The sequence below is a fragment of the Leptinotarsa decemlineata genome, unplaced genomic scaffold (genome assembly GCF_025532065.1).
Source record: "Leptinotarsa decemlineata unplaced genomic scaffold, Ldec_3_MD MMD2_P_RNA_scaffold_2, whole genome shotgun sequence".
NCBI classification, from domain to species: Eukaryota; Metazoa; Arthropoda; class Insecta; order Coleoptera; family Chrysomelidae; genus Leptinotarsa; species Leptinotarsa decemlineata.
In genome coordinates this window covers 17,677,811-17,702,740 of record NW_027412529.1, presented here as the reverse complement: position 1 = coordinate 17,702,740, position 24,930 = coordinate 17,677,811, and the positions used below count along the sequence as shown (strand labels likewise).

At 33.2% G+C, this 24,930-nt stretch overlaps 2 protein-coding genes across 4 annotated transcripts in view; one reads left to right on the top strand and one right to left on the bottom strand.

Annotated features, from left to right (window-relative positions):
- The window catches only part of LOC111514260 (uncharacterized), a 67,451-nt gene extending 54,974 nt beyond the window's left edge, over positions 1-12,477 (top strand). For 2 of the 3 annotated variants that reach the window (XM_074184618.1, XM_023170502.2), the window contains exons 2-4: positions 3,554-3,654; positions 6,574-7,160; positions 12,205-12,477. In XM_074184618.1, the coding sequence (XP_074040719.1) occupies positions 3,574-3,654; positions 6,574-7,160; positions 12,205-12,418 (882 nt within the window). In that variant the 5' untranslated portion in view covers positions 3,554-3,573 and the 3' untranslated portion in view covers positions 12,419-12,477. Of the gene's footprint in view, positions 1-3,553; positions 3,655-6,573; positions 7,161-8,908; positions 9,095-12,204 lie in introns of those variants that run through there. The other variant, XM_074184624.1, reaches the window with a different exon arrangement.
- A 4,258-nt stretch (positions 12,478-16,735) lies between these two features.
- On the bottom strand, positions 16,736-24,646 carry LOC111506753 (short-chain specific acyl-CoA dehydrogenase, mitochondrial). Its single transcript, XM_023161955.2, has 6 exons — positions 24,221-24,646; positions 24,014-24,171; positions 21,267-21,525; positions 19,211-19,363; positions 18,593-18,900; positions 16,736-17,151 (listed from the first exon to the last, which is right to left on the bottom strand). The coding sequence occupies exons 1-6, from the start codon at positions 24,255-24,257 to the stop codon at positions 16,849-16,851; spliced, it is 1,218 nt and encodes a 405-aa protein (XP_023017723.2). The 5' UTR covers positions 24,258-24,646; the 3' UTR covers positions 16,736-16,848.
- Positions 24,647-24,930: the final 284 nt, after the last annotated feature.

Genomic DNA, 24,930 nt, shown 5'->3' with positions numbered 1-24,930 from the left:
ACAGTTCATTTATTATATGAAGATAAAAGGCAAAGTTCAATTTACATGATGACAAGTCATCATTCAATTGCTCTTCCACTTAACCTCATGCTGAACATGAAAGCTCCTTCAGACTAGGTAAAAATGATTCGACGTTTTCAAACCATTCCTTGGCATGCAACCACAAGTTTCCGAATCTAAACGATACGGAAATTCTGCACTATGCAAAACAGGGTTGAAAACTCGATTATTTGGAATCCTTGGAAATTCACAAACATAAACATAGCGGGTGCAACCTGTTAAATGATCAAATCGATTTAGTTTACTCACCGGTTTTCAAATCATCATATCCACATTGTCACTAGTAAACATAATTCAGGTACTCAATCAAGCTAAGTACCTCTATTATTACCTACAGTTTAAAAAATCTGTTTAAAATCTGTTTTTTCTTTAATCAGCTATCGCCCCCGTACGAACAACTCTCAGAAGTTGAGAAACTTGTGCGAGCTAAGGACTAACGAGGTCTTACCTTTTAATGTGTGATTCCTAACACGGTTGCAGAATCATCCCATCTTCAACTAGATAAATTCTCTCGAGAAAAATATCTGGTCAAGGCGGGAATCGAACCGACGGCCTTGCGATCGTGAGTCGGGCGCACTACCACCGCGGCCAATTCCACGACAGTGATGTTATATAAGGGCTAATATAATCAATCATTGTTAGTTTAATGTATGAGTTTGAAAATGTCCTTTTAGGACGAAACTGCAGTAACGTCAGTTACAAATAAAACTGGTAAAAACATAGAAAGTTTCAATCCTCTTTTCTTCATTATGATTTCTTACCACGTAGTAACGGCTACATCCATCAAATTATTTTTTAGTTTTTAGTACATTATCTACATCATTATTATCTTTTTTTTAATGAAACCGTTCAACATACATTTTTTTCACTTATTTTATTTTTGAGTTTTTCTTAGTTTCTAATTTTGTTACTCAATTCTTCTCATTATGTTCAGTTCATTTAGTGCCTCTGTATTACAAGGTAATATGTAATCCTCCATTTTGTAGCTGCGGCCATCTTGAATTTGGATCGTTTTTAAAGTGTAGGTACTACTATTCTACTAGTCAAGCCCTGTCATTTGATACCCGTATTAGTGTATTTGTGAAAAATATGTAATCCGCCATTTTGTAGCTGCGGTCCTCTTGAATTCGCATCTTTTGCAAAGTGTACTACTATTCTACTAGTCAAACCCTGTCATTTGATACCCATATTGAAATAGCAGTGAAAAAACATGGAATCCACCATTTTGTAGCTGCGGCCATCTTGGATTTACAATGATACAGAGTTCATTAAATTGTATTGTCATCAAAACTAATTGTACATACCGAATATCTGATCAATCTGTCAACAGGAAAAGAGTCAAACTTCAATTACTAAATTTGACCGAAACAAACAAACAGGGCAAGCCAAATAAAACCGTTTAAAAAATATGGGTGACAGCTAGCTCATTGGTTTCAGAATGAAATGTGGAAAAATATATATTGATGATCTTTAAGCACAAAAAAAATGCAATTTATTGATAAAAAACTGTTCAATTTATGTTCAACAGAAATAAAACTCCTAAAAAAATCATCGATAGCTCAATGGATTCAGAATAACGTGTAGGAAATTGGGTTTTGATAATTGTTGCAGTTGCTATTAACACATCCAGATGAAAAAAGAATGCATTCAGTTTTTCGGTCGCAACCAAAAACTATCAATGAATAAAAATATTCTGAAAAGGGAGGAAATTTACTAGAAAACTCCTAAAAACAATTTACTTTGTGAAATAGTTTGTATAGTATCAAATGTAAATTTTCAAATACGAATAAATCATACCACCACTATAATTCCAAAATAGTAGGCACTAAATTCTCTGAAATGACTATGACGTTATTGCCTTAATCTTTCTCTTGCAGTGGCGTACGGATATTATACTAAACAGATAAGGAAAAATCAATTCCAAGTGTGTTGCTAGATTTTAAAAACTATATTCACAAATAATGATTAAATTATATCAATTATTTAAAAAAAATATACAGTGTGTCCACGGATGGAGTTACTAAGAGGAGAAAAATATTTATTTGTAATTTCATGACAAAAAGTCATTCTTATAAAAAATTGCATCTTTTGGAAATAAGATTGACATAAAAATATCTGAGATCGAGTGTTAGTGAAGTAATAAAACGTGAAGATGTTTCATGAGAAAAGTAGGGACCATTATTATCTTTCATAAAGTTTTGTAAAATGATGAATGATGTTTATGATCTAAGTAAGGCATGGACTCAAATTTTCAGGCCAAAATTCCAATTGTTACATTTAGATCTAATGATGTTTGCGATTATTTGCAGCATTTCACAAAAAAAATAAAGGGAGTCGTTTTAGCAAAAGTTTGCATCTAATTTATGTAAAATTGACCCTAAGTGGTCTACCTTCATTTTATGTGAAATTCTGCGAATCATTTAAAAAAGAAATACATAATCACATAACCTACTACCACCGCAAAAAGTTTAAAATTAAACAATTAAGGTATTGTCTATCGCGAATGCTGTTATTCAAGATAATAATCAATGGATCAATTGCAATATCCATTTTAATGTTGATAGTGTCTTCTTCTTTTATCGTATGTCTGATGCATTTCTACATGACTCGGGTGTGACATTTTCTATCGTAGTAGCTAGGAGAATTACCGTTCCCAAGAAATCGCCATTCTTAAATTGGAAGGAGTTACGTCTTACGTTATGATATGCATATATTTCCAGATTTCATACTCTCCATTTAAATTTTTCTCCAATTAATTTTTTCTAGTTTTTCTTTCAAAATGTCATTTTCACTTCAATGTTATCAAAAACCTGAATAGTAAGTGATACTTTTGGTCTTTATCGTTGCAGTACATCGCTTCTCTAATGAAAAACACTGGAGATATTGAGCTGCTTATTTTCCTGTTTAAGTAACAAAGTATGAAATTGAAAGCCTGTATCAACTTCTTTCTCAAAATTCCGTCTCTTTCTTAGAGTTTTGAAACATATGAAATCTTGAGGTAAAACGAAAAATGTGGTATCATTGTTCTTAGGCTTTCAATTCAAACATTTGGAGTATTCTCATTTTATATACATGTCCTTAATCACTCACGGCATACTAAAGAGCATATGCGCAAAATTTTCATCACATCACACCTTTCTCACCTTTCACACAGCATTCAAACATTTTGAAAAAGTAAGGTTAGTTTTTTCAGAACTGAAAAAGCAATTCGAAAGTAGGTACCTACGTCTTTACTGTTAGAAGAAGGATAAGGTACGACTATTATTACTAATTCTGATCACTTGGTGTCACATTTCTGATAGTGAGTACAAGAAAATATAAAAATGTACCTCAAATTCATTGAAGGTAATTAAAAAAAAATCTTTGGAGAATATATAATAAAGTAGGTACTTCTTCCACTATAATAACGACTATAATATATAACTGTATAAAAACTAAAACGTATCTATATAAATGTCAATAAATAAGTAGTCACAATTTCTCTTTGTTTTAGGTTGAAATTCTCAATGCAAAATGGATAATTGTGAAACATCTTTGGAACCAAAAAAATCTTCATCAGACACTAACGAAAGTTCTAGTTCAGAAAACCAAGGAGTGAGTATTTGTATAATTTGCAGTAATCTTTTTTATGTTTGTTTCTCAATGGAGTAGAAATCAAATTATAGTATTCCTGATCATACTGCGGAATGGACTCCAACTTTTCATTTTTCTGACTTTTTCTCTAACACAAAAAAGTGAGTATAATGAAAGGCATGAATGCCAATATTAACATAATGCGAAGCTTTGAAATTTCAACGTTCATCAAACGTAATATTAACTAAACACATGGTATTTTTCAGTGGACAATTATGAATATTATTTTTTTGAGCTATCTACTTTATCAAACTTCACAGGATTGGGAGGGTCTTTGCAGGAAGTCTTGGAATTTTATTAATGAGCGACATATCCCTCTGAGAATAATATTTTGACCTAGTTTTTTTTTTCTAATGGCAACCTAAAAATTATACACTCGATGTGAGTCTCTATTAAATCTGTGATATAGTTTTTCAATATCTACGATAAAACGTTATTTTTCAATGAATTTTAATGTGCACAATCAAAAAACACCCAGAAACTTTACAAAACACGTTTTGATGTATACATAAAGTGACCAAACGTCCCGTTTTGAACGGGACTGTCCCTTTATTCGACCATCTGTCCCATTGTCCCCAAGTAATGATCTGGGACGTAAAATAGTCCCGTTTTCTAAAATCATCTCCAAGAAAACCGTTGATAGGTATCGGATGTGGAGCCCATATAATTCACAATGCTATAAAATCTGCTGCAGACGGCCTACCTTTAGATTACAAAAGCATTATTGTAAAAATATATTCATTTTTTTATATTTATACGGTTGCAGTTGAAGCTCTGAAGGAATTTTGCGCTGAAGCTGAAATAGAACATCACCAAATGCTTGGCTACAACAAATCTTGCTAGCATGAGCTGATGCCTGCTTTGGAAAGAGTTTTGAAATGTACCAGCTGTTAAAGAATTATTTTTTGAGCATTGAAAAATGCCCCAAATCAATAAAAAAACTTTTTTGAAGAACCTACATCTGGATTATGGCTTTGTTTTTTACACGCTCAGTCAGTAAGTTTTCGCCAAGCACTTTTGAAGGTTGAAGGTCAAACTGTATCGGCAATTGACGGTGCAAAAGAAATCAATCAACTGTTCGTAATTTGATCATAAAACTGAAAGATGCTATTTATGAAAATTTTGTAAAAGGAACAGCTACAGAATTTTATAAAACAAGTCGCGAATATTTGGAAGAATGGACTAACTTTCTTACAATAGAAATGGAGATATTTTATTGGGCAGATTTGAGAAAAGTACCTGCGTGGGAATATGTACAAAAAGCATTGGATGTATTGATTGAAAAGGGAAATATTGACAGTACTAAACATACAGAAGTTTCACTCCACAAAAAATTAGACTGGAATAATTTAAAAGTTCACACAGAAACTCGTTCGGTGGAAGTATCCAAACACTTTCGCACCAACAATCTGCAACATGAAAATTTTTGTATTTTAATTGAATATATTTTATGTATATCTGGTACAAATGCTCCAGTAGAGAGAATATTTTCGTTAATAAATAAATTGTGGACGTCTGAAAAAAATCACTTGTAGGTTTCAGTTCTGAAGGCGATGTTGATAACGAATATAAACAAAACGTGCCAAGAATTTCACTCTTATTTAAAATCACAACCATCTTTATTGAAGCAAATTTGTTCCTCCGAAAAATATAAATACGACTAAAAATATAATATGTTGCATACAATTTAATAATTACTGTCACATTAACCACTGTCGAGGTTAAGTGGAAAAACAGGTTATTTTTATCGCCCTCAGAAAATAAACTGAACTTCGCCTTTTAGTTTCCTGTAATAAAAAAATTTGCATCTGATATTGGAAATAATAAAGACGAATTATTATTATTAAAATATGCTTTAATGAGTACATACAGTATGGTCCATACTGTATGGACCATACGCATACATACATAAATATGTTATATATGGACGTCCCGTTTTGAGTTAAAAAAAATGGTCAGTTTATGTATAGATCACTTTATTGCGCACAAGCTTCATTGCATCTCACGAATTTTCTCACAGGCCTATTTGCAGGTGTAACAATTCTAATTCATGAAATTATCCAAATCTTTTGAACACACTTGATTTACAATACCTTACCTTAGACCTGTCCAAGTCCTTGGAGGAATTGAACATATACTTTGTTGTATGTTTATCATACTTTTCTGGAAATAGTTACAACTCTCGATTATATGCGTTTTCTCCAGTCAACCATTACCTCACATTCACATAAAACATGACGAGCCTGTATCTCTTCGTTGCCCTATCGGTTGCTAATGTCTCCGATACCATGTCCTCTAAATGAAATGAGTCCACATTCACTGGAATTATTCTCAGACGGTTCCGTATTCGTTTCCAAGTATATTTACCCAGTATGCTTTTGTTGTTATTGACCCAATTCATTACACACTCATCATTATACTCATCAGTTTTTTCATTGCCTATGATCTCTGAGTGTCCTGATGACACCCAGTATAAAATCAATCTATCCCTCCGTCCTCTTCACGGCTGTCTTAGACTAATTTATGATAACCCAATGTCTAAACAAAACTAAATAACCCCATTCGAAGAAATCTAATGGCGTCAAATCATGAAAATCGGTTGGCCAACGAATGGGACCTCTGTTACCAATCCTTTCATTAGCGCATGTATCATTCAGTTGTTAGCTAACAGAGTATGAAGGGGCGAAATACCATCTTGTTGCTGTTCATTTTGAGAGAAGGGTATTTTTTTAAATATCCTGTTGAGGTGCCATTATGAAAGTGTGACTTCAAAAGGAAAGTCATCATCAACAATTCTTAAAAGGTTTTGCACTTTTTCAACTGTCATAATTTACAATAAAATATTTGCAGATAGATGAAAATCGTTCAATTGTTTTTTAGGTTTTGAAAAATCAAGAGTCGAAGCAAGTTCCATCAAAAAAGTCTAAAAAGAATAAAGGAAAATCAAAACCTACCAAAAATTCCGATGGATACGTCACTCTTTACGTAACATCTTGCGAAGAAGGGTTGCCACCAACTGTCGCTCCTGACAAACTGAAAGAAGCAATACCAAACCTAAATATAGTCAATACAGTTGAAACAGAATATGGATTAATACTTAACCTCCTGAACGATACTCACGTAGAAAACATCCTCAAACTCAATTTGGCGAAATTGTTCGGAAAACCTGTTCAAGTTGTTCCTTTATATTCCGGGCAATATAAAAAAACGGTCAGTTTCAAAGATATCCCTTGGTGCATTCGGAATGAAGAACTGGATTTGTGTTTGAAGAAACAGGGAATTCGTTACGGTAAATTGACAAGGGAAAAATCGTCGTTATATATTGAAGTGTCCGATTTCCCGAATTATCAAAGACTCAGGGAGGAAGGTATAAATTTTTATGATTCGGTGGTATTTCGGGCTACAGACGATTCTGGATTAAACGAAGAAATACATTACAACAACGACAATATCATCCAGTGCTACAAGTGAGTATTTTTTATCATGAAAGTTTAGCAGAGAATGTGTAATTAATGTAATGAAAATATATGTTTTTCTACTACTCGTTAGTCATCTCACTTGTCCGTGTCTCCTTAGTCTCCGGAGAACACTGCAGTCTCACGGACTTATTGTGTGTTTTCCTTTCTTTTTCACGACACCCATTCCAACAATCTTGTGACCTGTACTTATTTGTACAGGTCCCTTGCAGGATGCATGTCATATTCTCCTGGACATAATTCAGGTTGTCCATGAATTGCTCGCCACCTGTGACCCAACGCCTCACATTCGCATAGAATATGACGAGCTGTATATGTCTCTTTGTTGCATTGCCTGCAGTTGAGGTTTCCTTTGTACAGCCCTAATTTGTTCAAGAATCCTCTCAATGGACAGTTCCAGTGAGTAACACTCTAATTTTCTGAGTCGAACTTGGTTGAGTCCTCTTCTCGGATGATAATTTTATGAAGGTTTTTCCGTGTGTAGGTATTCTCTGTAAAGAGAGTTGATGATCAGCTCTTTTGTTGCCTGCGATGCCTGAGTGTCCTGGCACCCAGTATATAGTCAGCATATTTCTGTCCGTCAGTTTTCTCAGTTCCTCAAAGTATTCCCGAACCAGTCTCGATGTCATTTTTCCGAATGTCATTTCCCCAAGTGCAGTCCTACCACAACGACAAGGTGAAGCACCGTCGATGGGGGATATAAATATATTAGTCATTGGAGAATATCTTGAATTTCGAGATGATTTCATCCTTACACTCCCAAAATCTATATTTGAATGCAAGAAACGGAGGCACTGTAGCAGATTGGTTAGCGTGAGTGATTTGTGGATGGGTGGGTTAAGCCCTGCGGCTAGACGATCGATTTTCACTGCGTAACGTCCAACCCATTTTAGGAATCGCACGTTAAACTGTAAGCCCTCATTAATCCATAGATCGCAGAGTTGACGTTCGTAAAGGGCGACATTTGATTAACGGAAAAACATATTTCAAACAGATTTCAAAACGAAGAAAATTTAAATAGCTACTATGATATTTATAATTTGGTCTATGGCTTATTTATTTTCTCACAAAGTAATCGAGTGATTCGTTTTTCATTCCACCAAGTTCTCATTTTTGATACGTAAAAGTGAAACCTCTAGAGTAAAATGAATATATACAGTGTGTCTCACTTCTCATGGAAACACCCCCGCTTTCCGTATCTTCCGTAATATTCGAGGTAGAACGATGAAACTCTCAGGACTGATGGAAATGCTCAAAATGCACCTACCACCTGAATGGGGTTGGCCAAAGTGATATACACTGTCCGACACTCGCGATGGAACACCCCATTTTTACGGTAAAACATATTAGGGGGCAAAATAGGCTCAAAATTTCTTCAGATTCGTGATCAGGACTACCAACTTACTACGAATACACCTTTTTCCTGAAAAAATTTCAGTCCTGAAAAATCCGAATTTGTTTCACTTCTCATAGAAACACCCCCGTATCTTCCGTAATATTCGAGGTGGAACGATGAAACTCTCAGGACTGAAGTTCATGTTTTGTCAAAACCAAACAAAAATCTACTTCAATTATTACGGAAGATACGGGGGTGTTTCCATGAGAAGTGAGACACACTGTATGAACACTCTGATGCTAACTTAGTTAGCAAAACATGCGTCAGGACACAGTGTTCTGTTCTGGTGTTATCTGTTTAAATGTGGAATGTACATATCGTGAAGATTCGCTTTCCACTCCAGGTGTTTACCGGATTCCGTGCTCCTGCGGGTTACTGTACGGCGGTATTACTAATAAGGAATCTGAGAACCCGCTTAAAGTAACATGAAAGGTCTTGCCGTCAGTTTTGAAAATCTGCAGTCGCTAAAATCGTACAACAAGAAGGCCATGAGATACAATTGAAAAAAAAACGTGCTTCACATCTCCCGACACCATTACACGCATCTAATCCATGAAGCCATAGAAATTTTTAACATGTGGACAACTTCAATGGAAAATAAGAAACTACAAAGATCGACAAAACATGATATCCATTGGACCCTGGGTAATCAAAGTGCGATTTTTACTTCCGGCGGTAAAAGTTTAAAACTTCAGTTCTTACATTATGGTGTATCAGAAACCATAATCTGCCAATGGTAGAAACATTCAAGTGTGGTGTGAAAAAAATATTGGTTCTGCCATTTCAATACTATCAAACCATCGTGGTAAATAATACAGAGTATTTCCCAATGCATAAAAATTATGAAACAGTTGAGTTATACAGGTGACGTTTCCAACAATTAAATGCACCAAAACTATTCATTCGATTAAAATAAACATAAATGGGAAATCATATTTTAAATTATTTCTGAATTTCAAATTTTGAAACTAGGTTTTTTGACGTAACACATGTTCAAAATTGGCTTTATTCTTCAAGGTACTCTCAATCAAGAGCCACACAATTATTCTAACGCCGCTCTAACATTCCAATACGACCTCAAAATAGGCCTGAGTTTCAGCAATAACTTCTCCATTGGAGCGATATTTCTTACCGGTGAGCATTTTTTTGAGGACTGCTAACAACCAGTAGTCGCTGGGAGCCAAATCTGGTGAATAAGGTGGATGTGGGAGCAATTCGAAGTTCAATTCATGTAGTTTTGCCGTTGTTTTGACTGACATGTGGCACGATGCGTTGTCTTGATGAAACAACATTTTTTACTTTGTCATATGCGGTCGTTTAATTGCTTCTTTGCATTTTCGGTCTTTAAACGTTCCAGAAACGCTATATAATATTCATTGTTGATGGTATCTCCCTTCTCAAGATAGTCGTTGAATATTACACCACGCACATCCCGAAATACCGAGGTCATAAACTTTCCAGCCGATTTATTGTTTTCTGGTGTTTTGGACAAGCTTCACCAGTTGCTGCCCACTCAGATGACGATCGTTTTGATTCCGGAGTGAAGTGATAGATCCATGTTTCATCCTTTGTCAAATATCGACGCGAAAATTCAGGTTTGTTATGTTTGCTTATGTTTGCACTTTCTGCTTCAGTTAGTTTATTGGAGCGGATTAAAATGGACACCAATATGTCTCGGGACAATCATGTTGCTGGAATTGCAAAACCCGCTTCTCAAAAGCTTAGAACATTGTTTTGAACCCCAGAAAACTGTACACACCTCAGCAACTTTTGATGCTTTATGAAGCTCAGATCAGACCTTCTTTGGAGTATTATTCTCATGTATATGGAGCTCCGTCCCTAAGCATACCCTGAAGCTGCTGGATTCCATCCAGAGAAGAGCCATCCGTCTGACTGGAGACGCGAACATCACTTGCATCCTTGATATCCTAGACATCGAAGAAAGGTTGTAGATTTATCTCTCTTCTATAGATACTTTCAGAAAAAGTGATCAAGTGATTTGGCACATTTGATTTCACCAAGAGCGGTACATATCAGAAATACGCGACGGACAGTGGCTGCTTATCGTTTTGAGATTCAACTCAGTACACCTCGAACTTCACTGTTCAAGAACTCTTTCATTTGGAAAACTGTGTTTATATGGAATAAACTTCCTAAGAACGTTTTTCCAAATAGATTTAATCTCCAGCGATTCAAATCCAATGTGAATCACTACTTTCGCACAGGCACCGATCTTAGAGCGCGATAAGGCTTGTGTTCTTCTCTAAAAACAAAATCGCCAAACCCTGCTCAGAATCATCAAGACGTTCTTGTTTTTGGTCAACAGAGTGAGCTCGCGAGGCGTTCACTTTGAACAGAGTTAAATGATCATGCAATGTGAAGGTAACACGTTTTTTTGATTTCTTTACAATGTCAGCTAACCCCGCAACTTCACTTTTCGATAATTCAAAACGATTTAGTTGATTTTTTTATGTTTTCTGGTGTTACTGTCCCATTTGGACGTCCACTGCGTTCTGCATCATCGGTGTCTCTACAACCACGTTTGAAGTCAACAAACCAACGTTTAATTGTTGTTTCTGATGGAGCGGGGTACTTATAACACTTTTCAAGCCATTGCTTCGCCTGAACGCCATCAAGAAGCAGTGTAAGATTAAAATACGAAATTGTTTTTGATCCATTATTTTGAAAATAACAAAATAAGTGTCACTTTTAGCACAATGACTCACATAAAATTTCAACAGTTGTCTTTTAAAGGTTGGTACTAACTGAAAAACCGGTGAATGTATTAAGACTAGCGCCCCTCCCCATGCCCCTCCCGGGTTGTGTGCCCAGGTCGCAAGCTCCCTCCTTACGGAAATGCTTCCGCAGGTTTGGACCTGGCGACCCTTTCCTTCCACCCCCGTTTCTTAAGGAAACGGTCCTCAATCCAGCTGCTGGCACTTCAGCAAGATTGATATCTAACCTCTTTTGGTTGGAAACCAGCATTTAGGTGCTTTTATTTCCCTATCTAACTTCTCGGTTTAAATTTTATTTGGCTCTTGTTTGTCGCGGTATTCCTAATTGAATTTTTGCATGGGGGCCCCCAAAGCTAACGGCGGCCATAGTTGTGATAGTCGGGCGTTTCCCAGTGAAGCTGAGAAATGTGATTTTGAAATTGAATCGCGGTTTTCCTGTAAGAGAGTATATGGTTAATACACTTAAGATTTTTATACTTGCCTGAGCCGCCTGACGGCGACTCGTGGGGGCGGTCTCTGATTTTGTAAGACTAGCGCCCAGGTAGTATTAGTCTTTATACAAAGATTTTATCCTTTAATTTTTCTGTAAATAATACCAACTTATATCCCTTATACACTAAGCTCAATCGATCAATATGCGTGCAATTCCGAAACTGTAAAAATTTGCTTTTAAGCAAATGCTGTCGTGTGTAACTAATAAATTAGTATACACTCAAGTCATTTACTTAGAAAAATTATGGAGTTGCGCCCATTTCAACCAATCAATTTTGGGCACGCGGGACATACTTATTCCTTGATTAAACTTATTCACTCGGAAAATAATAAGATCGCGTGGTTTTTTTATTAATGAATGGAAAACTGAGAATAATTGATTAAAAAAAAAAGATAATCTATATGATTTTAGGTGTCAAGGATTCTGGCATACTGCGAATACTTGTAAACAAAACGTCAGATGCGTGCGTTGTGGTGAGGAACATCAAGTAGAAATGTGCAATCGACCGAAAAACAGTCCTATCTGCTGCAATTGTAGAGGACCTCATCATGCCGCCTATAAGCTATGCCCTGTTCGATTGAAGCTGAAGAAATCTGTCAGAGTGTCTTTTGCATTCAATCAATGAATTCATACTTATTTATGTGGAAATTTTGGAAGTGTAAGAATAAAAGGTGGTGTCGAGTATAGAGTTTTGAATCTGGTCATTCTGTTTTCAGTGGCAAATCATGAACGCTTTTCATTTTTTAATGTTCTACAAATATTTCAACCTTACTTCTGATTAATCACAATTATTTCTTATATGAAAGCTACAGTACCAGTTTGAATTTTATTCTCTATTGTAAGTGCAAAAAATTGTGGCTTTATGCATGTTAAAGCAACTTATTCAAACAAAAATATCATCAACAGATACACCTGAAATATGAAATAATAGGATGGGTCAGAGTTGAAATGATAGCCAGAAATTTTTCAACGAATTTTCAACTCAAATTGAAAAAATCTTGTTATTCTGTTGAGAAATGCTAATTATGATTTTTAGAGAGACAATTATTCTCCAAATTATTATTTGAACAGTTATGAAATTAAAAACCACAAAAAAAATGGTATTTTTTTTGTTAATAATTGCAATTTTTGTGTGGCGTAAAATCATTGTTACTCATTTCACGAATTTCAACTCATGAACTGTTGAAAATCTGTTTTTTCGTTAACCAGCTATCGCCCCCCTACGAACGACAACTCTAAAAATTCGAAACTTGGATTAGCTAAGGACTAATGAGGGCTTACCTTTTAACGCGCGATTCCTAACACGTGAACCTCTGACGGAAGCACCAAACTCTTACGAAGGTTCGAAATAGATGAACACTTCAATCTAGCAGACCACTATTATAATCTTCATGCAGTCATTGTTCACTGTGGTTCTGGCGTTGAATCTGTCATTATTACGCATTGGTCAAAGATGAAACAGATTAATTTAAATTTGACGATAGTAGTGTCACTAAGTGTTCTGGCGATGTCTTGAATTTATTGGAGACCTACATTTTGTTTTACAAAAGAGAGGACATTGGCAAATCAAGAACTTCAGGTGATGTGGTGCTACAGGTTTTACCGGGTTTTTCTGCAGCTGAAAAAGAAAATGCGCCACTGGAATCAATGAAGTCTCCCCGGAGCGCCAATTAATTTTTGTTGTTTTATAATTTCAGGATTTGTATTACTTTCTTCTTATTAAACTTATTTGAACTAGACTAATACATACATCTGCTTTGATGCATTTGAGTTGATGTGTTGATGTAGCTTGTGTTTTCACTAATTTTTTTGTATTTTGAGCTATTTTACTGTATTGATTGCTCACAATCATTTAATCATACAGCGTTGGAGGCACGGTAGCTGCTTAGGTTAGCTTGAGTGATTTGTTATACTCATTCAATCGACCATCAACTGAAACGGTGGTTCGACCCGCGAGGCCGGACGACTGACTGCCTATCGTCCAACCCCATTTTACAAATCGTAAGTTGAAAGGTAATACGTCGTTAATCCTATGGGGCGTATGAGGGCGACAGCTGGCTAACGGAGAAACAGATTTAGCGAAGCTGCTGTGGAAAAAAAAAATGAAATATTAGAGAGAGGTAGGCTCAATAGGCATTTTCCTGCAGTTCTAGTAAACAGTATTTCAAATATGTATTATTTTCATAGGTATAGGATGAAAGTGAACTTGATTCATATTATGATTCCTTTCACAGAAAGTGGAGGAATTCTGTTTTACCAGTTGCAGATTTCTCTGCGAACATGCAATTAGGAGGCAACAGAGCCCTTAAGATATATACATGATTTCCTACCGAACAGAGCCGTTTCAATTTTTATTAGACATCAACAATGATTCCAGATTGGTCACGGACATGATGTGTAAACTCCTCTGTCTTCAACAAGGACTACTATATGAGTGAGAAGTGTTGAAGACAACTCTCCTTACGAAAATGCGTTCTTAAGGAGCCTTGTTTATCTTTGATAATAATAATATAAGTGTATTCATGACATTTTATGATATATACATCGGAAATAATGAACAAAATTCTAAATAAACTAATAATAACCTTGAGAAGTAAAACTTGTGCTAAGGTAAGTCCTAAAAACAGATACCTCATATATCTTTATAAATACAATCTCACATATATTCACATGCAAAGTATATACACATATGTGAAAAAAAGAAAATAACAAATGAATACATAAATTTAAAGTATGTGCTTAATAACAATGAATTAAATAAAATTATTCAGAAATATAATTGATGAAATGTATATCATGGTTTTTTAAATTCATTATATCATGGAAAAAACATTGTGAAGTCCCTATTATCCATTCTTTAATTTTATTTTTATATGAAAAAAAAACATTTGGAATTTTTTATACAATGAGGCAATTTATCAAATATATAAGGAATTATATACATGTAATTTTTTGATATTGTTTTCATCATTCTATTTTTTAAAGAATATATCAATTTATTTTTTGTATTATACTCATGATTATTATATTAAATGTTTGATTTATTTTTATACATAAATCAAGAGGTTATAAAAAAATTATTGACATATCCATTTTTTTACTAATTTTGTAAAGGTGGTCACTTGAAAAATCATATTTTTTATTACAGATTATTTTTAGAAAGTATTTTTAAATAACAAGTTTATTCAAGTAGGTTTTACTCACTCCGCCCCAGCCAAATATTCCATATTGTAGTTGTGACTGAGCCAGAGTAAAATAAAGTAAATTTAAATGGTGTATACTCAAGAATTTTTTTAATTATTTAAATTTTGGTAGGAGGATCCACAATTTTTTCAGCAAATAATTGATTTGATGATTCCATCTCAAATGTTTGTCAATTATTATGCCCAAGTACTTGATACAGTCAACTTCGAAGATTTCGATATCAGAATCAGAATCATTTTATTCATCACAAAAGAATACACATTGTGTGGTGAAAACTACAGAATATGTAACTTATCGGACTAGTCAAAAAAAAAATTGTTTATAAAGTAGATTGACTAAAATTGATAAAATATAGACAATACAATATATATATATATATATATATATATATATATATATATATATATATATAACGGGACTCTCCCGTTAATAAATTACTATCAATTTTTTTTTGATATTTTTGAAATCTGCTTCCACACTTACTTTTTAATTACACCAGCTATTAGCAATATATGAAATCACCGTATCATCTGCAAAATATTGAATTTTTCCTTCAGTTTGCATATAAAATAAATCATTGATGCAAATATTGAACAATATCGGGCACAAAACAGAACCTTGAGGAATACCATAAATACATTTTTTTTTGTCACTGTATATATTATCAGGAGGACTTTCTTTCAGTTTGTGTCTGAAAGTTACTCCTTTGCATGATCTACACATCCATATATAGAGTTACTTAATTAAAAAATTGATTACTTCCCTCCTTTCTTTGGAAGATTCCCTCATCCTTTTTTTGTATCAAGATGGAGTAGTAGAAAGCCAAAAATTTTCTTTCCCAAAAAAAAAAATTATTATTAATTTCAAGTTGTTGATTTCTATTTTGCAAATAACTTTCCATTAGATTGAATGTAGTTCCACGAAATTCTAATTTTTCCAAAAGCATTGAATGGCTGACCATATCAAAAGCTTTAGCTAAATCGAGAAAAACAGATAAAGTTGGTATTTTATCATCAAATGATTGATATACATTATTTACTATGTGACAAATTGTATTCTGTGTGGACCTATTTTTTCTGAATCCGAATTGAGTATTTGAGAAAAAATGGATTTTATCTGAATATTTTTCAATTCTATACTTGAAGATTTTTTTCAAATATTTTTGCTAAACTAGATATCAATGTGATAGGTCGATAATTCTTCATTTCATTCTTATCACCATTTTTGTAAACGGACTTAATTATTCCAATTTTGAAAGCATCAGCCAGTATTGAAAATAATATTTATTAAATACACTAAAGGTTCTGATATCAGATCTTTCAATGTTTTCACAACTTCAAAAGTTATTCCATCATATTCAGGTGATTTTTCTGAGTTTCAAACTATCAATTACATTTTCAACTTCAATGTTATGATTTTCAGTTTCATTACATATTTTTTTAATGCAACCCCATAATTCTTTGGATGTTTTACTATTGTTGTTAATTTCACTCTGATAAAAGTTAATTTTAGCTTTATTCAGAATGGTTGTTAATTTATTCTTATACTCTTTATACTCGATTTCAAGTAGTTTATTATTTCTGTTTCTCTGTAACTTAGTATATAATTATTGTTTTTTATTTACATATTTACCCCATATATGACTTGTTAGTTATGGACAGTTGAGTTCAGTAATGCTTTTGCGGTTCAGCATAGCAACACTGATGAAACCAATGACGAGTCAAAATAGACAAACGAAAACTGTATATACTTTTATTAAAATACATGATTTTCTCAGCATAAACAATATAAATGGCCATATAAAAATATATTTCATTGGAATCAATTTAAAACATTTCATAAACATTACTTTCATTCATACTCCTTGACAATCAAGTCACCTATGAGTGTACGTTGAACGTCATTTACACCGGCATAGATCTCTGTTATCCGTGCATCCCTATAATGTCTTTCTGCTGGCATGTCAGTGACATAACCCATACCTCCAAGAATTTGAATTGCACTGTGTGATATGAACGTAGCAGCTTCACTCGCTGCTAGTTTGGCCATGGAAGACTCCTTTGTGGATCGTTGAGGTTCATCGCAGCAAACAGCCGCCCTCCACACCAGCAGCCTGGCCGATTCCAATCTTAACGCCATTTCAGCTAACCTCATCTAAAAATAAAATTGAAATTGAAAATATTTTCAAACTTGTCGAAAAAAAATTTATTAGTTAGTTTTTGGTAATACCATGTATAATTAGATAGATATATACCTCAAAGTAGTAAAAAAGAGTATTGACATGTTTAGTGATACACAAAAGAATGGTTCACTAGAAATAGGTTAATTTTGAATGAATCCAAAACCAATCTCATACTTTTCAGAATCAATTACAAACAGAAGAAAAGATATTTTTCTTGATAAATGAATCTATTGAAAATATGTTTTCCACACCAGAACAAAAATGCTGTCTCTCAAAGTGTGTTTTGCTAACCAAGTTGGCATCATCAAAAGGTGATTTTGCTAATTATTCCACTTTGACTTCAGTTGAAGATTCAATATTTTGTAATGGGGTTAAAATATACAATCGTCTGTCAGTAGAAATAAGGTTTGCAAACTCTTCTAACAAATGATTTTCAAGGACTCTAAAAAAATTTTTGTCGACCCTGATGTTTGATAATTTATATTTCATTTCTATTATTTACTATTATTATAATAACACTTTTATGAAACATTCAGAAGACATCAAATTTCTAGAACTTTATATTGAGGAATTCTTGAAATAAAGCAAGCATATTGATTATACAGCTAAAATTGAGTAAAATTTCTTACTGAAAATGTATGTACACTGCTAGATAATGGAATCATATTTTGGAAAAGCAACAGTTATACTGGAAAAAAAGGTTATTCAGGAAAGGGCTTTTAGTATAATGATTGTTCTCAAGCATTATGTAAGAACATAAATTTCAAATGCCAGAGTCACGATTAAAGAAAACAATTCAAGTCAAAGAGAACTTGTATTACCAAACGTTTCGTCAGCTACTACGACAGATATCATCAGTGGTATATGTGTTGACTGCGCAAGACTCAGTCAGTCATTAGCGAGACTTTCAGATGAAAGCTTCATTCTCACAGTCAACGCTTGTGAACTATATCTATCTATTTGGAAATAGATTACAATCCTTGTGCAGGTTTCATATAGTATTTCATTTATGCAACAAGTACCTCCCAGATTGTACTACATTATTGACAATATAAATATAATGTGGACATATATTTTTGATAGATGGGCAAAAGAAGTAAAGTCGACAAAATTATGTTAAATTTGCATTTCATGGAATATGACTAGTTCAACTCCACTTTCATACATTGTTGTAAGATAATGATCAAAAAGATGTATAAGAAAACTTTTGGCATTTATAATATAAATATGAAATGTTAAATTTGAGGTGAGCAGACACATGGAAGAAAAACCATATTTTTCTGTCATATGTCCGCAAACCATACATCTATGCGAGAAATGTGACTTTACAGCTTTTGCCCGAATAGCAAAAATATAAAATGAAAAAAAAAGGCATATTATGGTTCCTTGTGAGAAGATGTATATTGAATTTACCTTAACTGCCTGCAATTGATTAATAGGTTTTCCAAATGCTTTTCTTTGTGCTGCATAATTAACTGCAACTTCTAAAGCGGCTTGACCGATTCCTAGAGCCTGAGCTGCAATACCTACTCTAGCTCGATCAAGTTGTTCCATTGCCATTTTGAATCCACCTCCTACTGTTCCCAATATATTCTGTTTTGGTACTCGCACGTCCTCCAAAATCAAATTACATGTTGGCGAAGCCCTTATTCCTAATTTATCTTCTTTTTTTCCCAAGGAAAGACCCTCTGTTGGAAGAGGGACAATAAATCCAGTTATACCTGGAAACATATGTAAAATATCAATAAAACTCAAATTAACTAGTATACATTGAGTCGTATTCATTACATTTATGTCTGAAACATGTGGACAATTTAGTCATACAGTAGAACAGGAATAAGTTAGTGATGTAGTTAGTATACAAAGAATCCTATTAGATTATGGATCTTTCTAGGAGTTCCGCAGTCTCGTTTTGCGATTTTATCAAAAATTAAATTGACAAGATTTTACAGCCTTCAATGCTACAATGACAAAATATGTAAGAAATTTCAATTATTTTCATCGCATTATTTCAATTTTATAATGCCTTACCTCTATGTTTCAAACTTTTATCTACAGTGGCGAAAATAACAGCAGCCTTTCCTTCTGTGCCACTAGTTACCCAAGATTTTGTACCATTTAGAATATAGCTATCCCCATCTTCAACAGCTATACAAGACATGGCTCCAACATCGCTGCCTGCATCTAAATTTAAAATAATAGTCACAATAAAGCTCTTTAGAGGTGCTTATTTCTTCATACTGATGAAAATAATAATAATTCAACGTATACAAATTCTAAGATGAGTTCAACTGTTTTTCAATAGCAAAGATGAATAAACAAAGAAACTCATATAAGTTCATTCAGATACTTGCTTTGAGTAAATTCCCTAAGAATTTTTCATGGTAGAATTCAATCTAAATAACATTTCGACTTCAATAGTCTTCACGAAACTTGAAATCACTACATATATGAAGATTTTGAATAATTTCAAGATAGTCTGTGGGAACTCAGCCAGGATGATATTTCAATTAAATAGTTTACCATGTTTTTATACATCTCGTTCACAATATTACCTGAATAAACAAGTATTGTGTCATCGGCAAATAAATATATCTTTCTTTTTATGTTTATGTATTGAAAAGAATTTACCTCATGAGAAAAAAAATCGGACCCAGTATCTACCCTTGTGGTACTCCCACATAGTACATTACAGTTCCAAGTAGTTGTTTTCCGGCTGGCATTTACAAGAACCTATAGTGTTAGGTAGTTGGGAGAGATAAAAATTTTGTGATTTAATTTAAAAATATTCATTTTCTTATACGTATGTATGTCTCCTTGATACAGTTTTCAGACACGTTTAAAAACCTATATTTTTGCAAAGGGAGCATCCAACAAAACTGAATACATTACATTCTGCAACCTCTGACCAAATCACTTCATTGACAGGGAGATTAAATGAGGAGATATGCAACTGGATATTCCGAACTTGCTTGCCTCTGTTGTGTAAAGTTTTTCTCTCTGGTTTTCAATTATTTTTTATGCAACAATCTGAAACAACTATGATGTCATACCATTGCCATTTTGTTTTTGAAACCATCAAAAGCCCACACTTGATTTGAATCTATTTTTATTTTGTAAAGAAATCAGCAAAATTCTCATTTGATGGTTCCTATCTCCACTTCACAAGTCAAATACTTATGTACAAGTCTAATAATTTTTTTTCTGATTCATTCGGCCGTTACTTGATGAAGATCCATAATAATTTCAAAAACTACACCTCAACGATTTGATCTCCACAAACTTTATTTGAAAAATATATCAAAACATGTTTCGCTAAGACATTAGCTTTTTCAAGTGAATTCACTTGATAACATCCCATACTATGCATTTCTTTCAAAATTTTTATAGAAGTATTAATTTCATAACAGTTGACACTGTTTGACACCAACTCAAAAAAGTAAGAGTCATCCAAGTTTCTTACGAATTTTAACTGTCAAACAAAAACCTTTATTTATACAAGCTGAGCAAATTTAAATAAAAACGAAAATGAGAAATTAATGAAAAATATTTCACAAACCATTACCAATGATATGAAGAATTAATTAGTTTACAATGGAACCACCAAGTAACTTAATATATTTAGATTCATTGTCAGAGAAAAAAAATAAATCAAATATTTGATGGCAACCGTTCAGAAATAGCCACTTGAGTCATATTGTAAGAGTTTGTGAAATATTATTTTATGTGAAAAATAATTAAAGTTATTTCAATTTGTTATAACGAATATCACTCATCAAAGATACACATAAAATGTAAGTATATTGGTCTCATTTCAAATTAAGAGACCTGAAGATTCAGTAACTTCATCCATAGTATAGATTTGTTCCAACTCAGAACAAAACAATCATTATCTTACTTTGCTGATGAAATAAGCATTATCTTATTATCTTCATTTATGATTGAGTGTAATCTAATGCCAAATAATGCTGATGGTACTTCATTAAAATACAAGTCGTTGATGATTAAATGAGTTTCCAATTCCAAAGTTCTTCATAATTATATCTTTTTGGAATATATAAAATACTATCACGAAGATACCACTAACCTGGTTCGCTAAGGGCAAAACAACCCAAAGTGCCACTTGTAAATGGTCTCAGAAAAGTTTCTTTCTGCTCATCAGTTCCGCATCGATCTAATAAATTTACATATAAACAATTGTGTACAGAAACTATAGTTCCAGTTCCACCGCAACCCCTGGCAATTTCTTCAACAGCTACTGCTAAAGCTAAGGTATCTTGTCCAACCCCACCATATTTCTCCGACACATTTACAGCAAGAAGTCCTAATTCACCCATTTTTTTAATCTAAAAAAAAACAAAATCAGGTAAGGATTAAATAACAATCAGAATTACATAAAAAACTGATTTTAGGAACTAGATGAATTTTCAAGTTATTTTTTAGATACCTAAGACTTCATATCTTATGGTAGTTCAATGTATATTTTGATTCGATTGTATATAAAAACGTCTCCATTATACTAGTTTTTTTAAATTGGAAGTTGCAAGTTAACTATATGTTGTGAAGTCCAGGAGTTGCATTTCAACATGCCAATTGAATTTTAGTATGTTCAGTATTGACAATATAAATGAAGGCCGCATTAACAGAGGAGGAGCCCGAAGAGCAAAAGTTAGCCTCTACGAAAGAGAAGGTTAGTGGAGGCGGAGGTGGATAAATGAACAATAAATGTTTATTATCTACCAATCATAAAATAAAAAAATACCTTTGGAATTCTAAATTATTAAGAGGCGAATTATATTTCTTCACTTTTGGGTTATTATTCTTTGACATTCTGAAAAATGAATAAATCTGAAATTAAGAAAATGAAGGGCAAACTGAAAAGTTCAACCTGAAAAGTTACTGTCTAATATAGACCAGTTAATTAGTTATAAACCTGTGGAATTTATAAATTTTGCATATAAATAAGATAAATAACTGTAAAACTAATTTATACACTTATCTTTTTCAAAATGACTAATTCCTTTCGATTGTCAAAATCTAAATAAATATTGGTGAAAAATGCCTCTATTGAAAATATATTTACTCTCTGAAACGTTTGTGATTTTAAGAAAGCCAAGTATTATATGATTCAATCTCACGTCAAGTAAGTAGAATCCATAATGTTTATATTTTTTATTCATTACATATTTTTAGTTGTCCTAAAGAAGGAATTAAAAGATTCCGAACACTTGATAAAATAACAAAGAGTTTTCTTTAACAGACTTTGACTGCTACCCCAAGAACACCATCTACAATATTCTAAAAAAAAATTGTTGTTAATTTTTTATTTATAGACAAGATTCATAAATACGATAAATTAACAATTAATTAGACTCAACAAAAGTTTTGCAACTCGAAATAGGACGATCCTTCATAAACAAAACTCCATTGAAAAATGTGGAGTTTCGTTTCATGTGAAAACTCTGCTTTTGAGGAGGCAAGACAATATTGCTGACAGAAACATACTGGAACTTGTAGATTTTAATGTTCCCCCTTACCCTACAAGGAGTCCAGTATTGAAATGAGCAAAAAAATAACTACTATGAGTTCATTCTTAACCATGATTCAGTTGGCACACGAAATCAATGCTTTAAAAAAATTTTATGATGATGATAATGATGACTTATTAGAAATATCAATGTGAATGTAGAGAATATGTATGAACATCAATTTGACGCTCGACGTGTATGTATAGAATGTAAGCTCATATATATAGTTAGCAATAAGAATTTTAATGTAATCAGGCTTTAAGTCTGTATAAAAAATAAAATAAAGCGGACGAAATGTTTGAAAAGTACAAAACTGTTAAAAACAATTCAAAACTGTTCCTGCTGGACCTACCTGTATCCAAGTTGGATGTGTGGCTTGTTTTATACATAACATATGGCAGCAATACCTGTCGATTTGACCCCCTTCTACAAATCAATTTTATTATGCAGTTGTCGTCAGTAAAATCGGTTTCTTCGAAGGAACTTCCAGAACAATTCAGTTCTTGGAAGATTATTTTTAAAAACTTTAATTTTTATCCTCAGCCTAACTGAGTAATTCTTAACCAACTTTCTTATATCATGGAGAGTCATGGGAAATCTCCCAATCACTAAAAAGTTTTTTACTATCTGTTACCATTTGTTCTTCATCAGCTTAGAGTCTGACTAACCAGGGCAAACTTTGGAATTCCTAACTGCTCAGCTATATTTCAAACCAAGATTTATTATCTTTGAATGCCACCAACTTCTTTGAGCAATTTTTTTTTCAAAATAGTTACTAAAATTCACGCTGATATTCTTTCTGTTATACCTGTGAATCCACACAACGAAAGAGCTAATGCTTTAGCGAAATATGTCGTTATATATTTTTGAAAATAAAGTTTGTGAAAATCAAATTGTAAGGTGTAGTTTATGAAATTATTTTATTTCTTGTTGGCAACAACCATTCCATGAAGGAGGACTGACTTGATAAAACAGTTTTCTATACCACAGTGGCATGTCTGGCAGTGGCAATGATTCAAAATCAACATGAATTCTCACAGACCAAAATAATACAGGAACATGACATAAATAACTACACTGGGCACACAACTTTAGGTGGATTCATGAACCAGCCTCAACTTATAAGAAGCAAGTTTCAAGTGGTGAGAATTCATGTTTTTCATTTGTTACTACTGAAAACTTTCAACTCAAGCACATAGATACTATGAGTAGGTATAAATCACTAAGCTCATACATGAATTTTGACAGTGAAAATGAATGATCCAACTGCTTGCGACTATCCACCTACAAATTAATTTAATCTCACCTGTTCAGCTGGAAATTTATGTTCTCTATCTAATTCGGCTGCTATTGGTTTCAGTTCAACTTCAGCAAAGTCTCGACATGTTTTCTGTAACATCAAATGATCTTCTGGTAATTTATGCAGACTAAAATGTCTTGCAAAACCCTTAGAAACACCTGTAACTAAAATAACGGTTTCATTTTTTTATTATGCCTATAATGTTAAACTTACTTCTGAGTATACAGTGGGTTACATTCCTGATAGACATTTTTGAAATTTTGAATAGATATTATTCAATGAACAGTAGCACCAGATACAAGATGAAATGAAAAAATTAATGATCACAATTTCATTTGACCTTGACTCTTATCAGTCTCTAAAAAAGGATAGATATTTGTACACTTTCTGTAATATCAATAGATAAAATTGTTTTCAAAAACATTTATTTTATTTCATCACTGACTGGAATGAAATTTACATTATTTAAAACTTATATCGTCACGTGTTCTCCCTGTTCTGTGCTTCATTCGTTAACTCTTTTAAATTTTGTGGACGTATCAGAATTGAAAGAGCTGAGGAAATTTATTTTGATTTTGGGAGCGCACAGCACTTGAAATATAATGTTGAGATAAACAAAGGAAGAAGGTAACTATTTAAATTAAATAACACTCCTGCAACGGTAAATGTCCTTGAAGTAGACAAAGTGAAGTTGTCACACCTTTTTTTTTGTATGATCCTCAATTTGATAATTTGATGCATCTTAACAAATAGAATCAGATATACGACTTCGGCGTCAAGTCTGAAAACCCTTGTAACGTGTCACTACCTTTGGAGTAGGCAAATTGAGACTCCAGTGTAGTGATAGCTTTATGAAAATGGCTTCAAAGTCGAAACCAAATCGTCGAACTACCAAAAACACAAGACGCGGTTCAATCCGGACT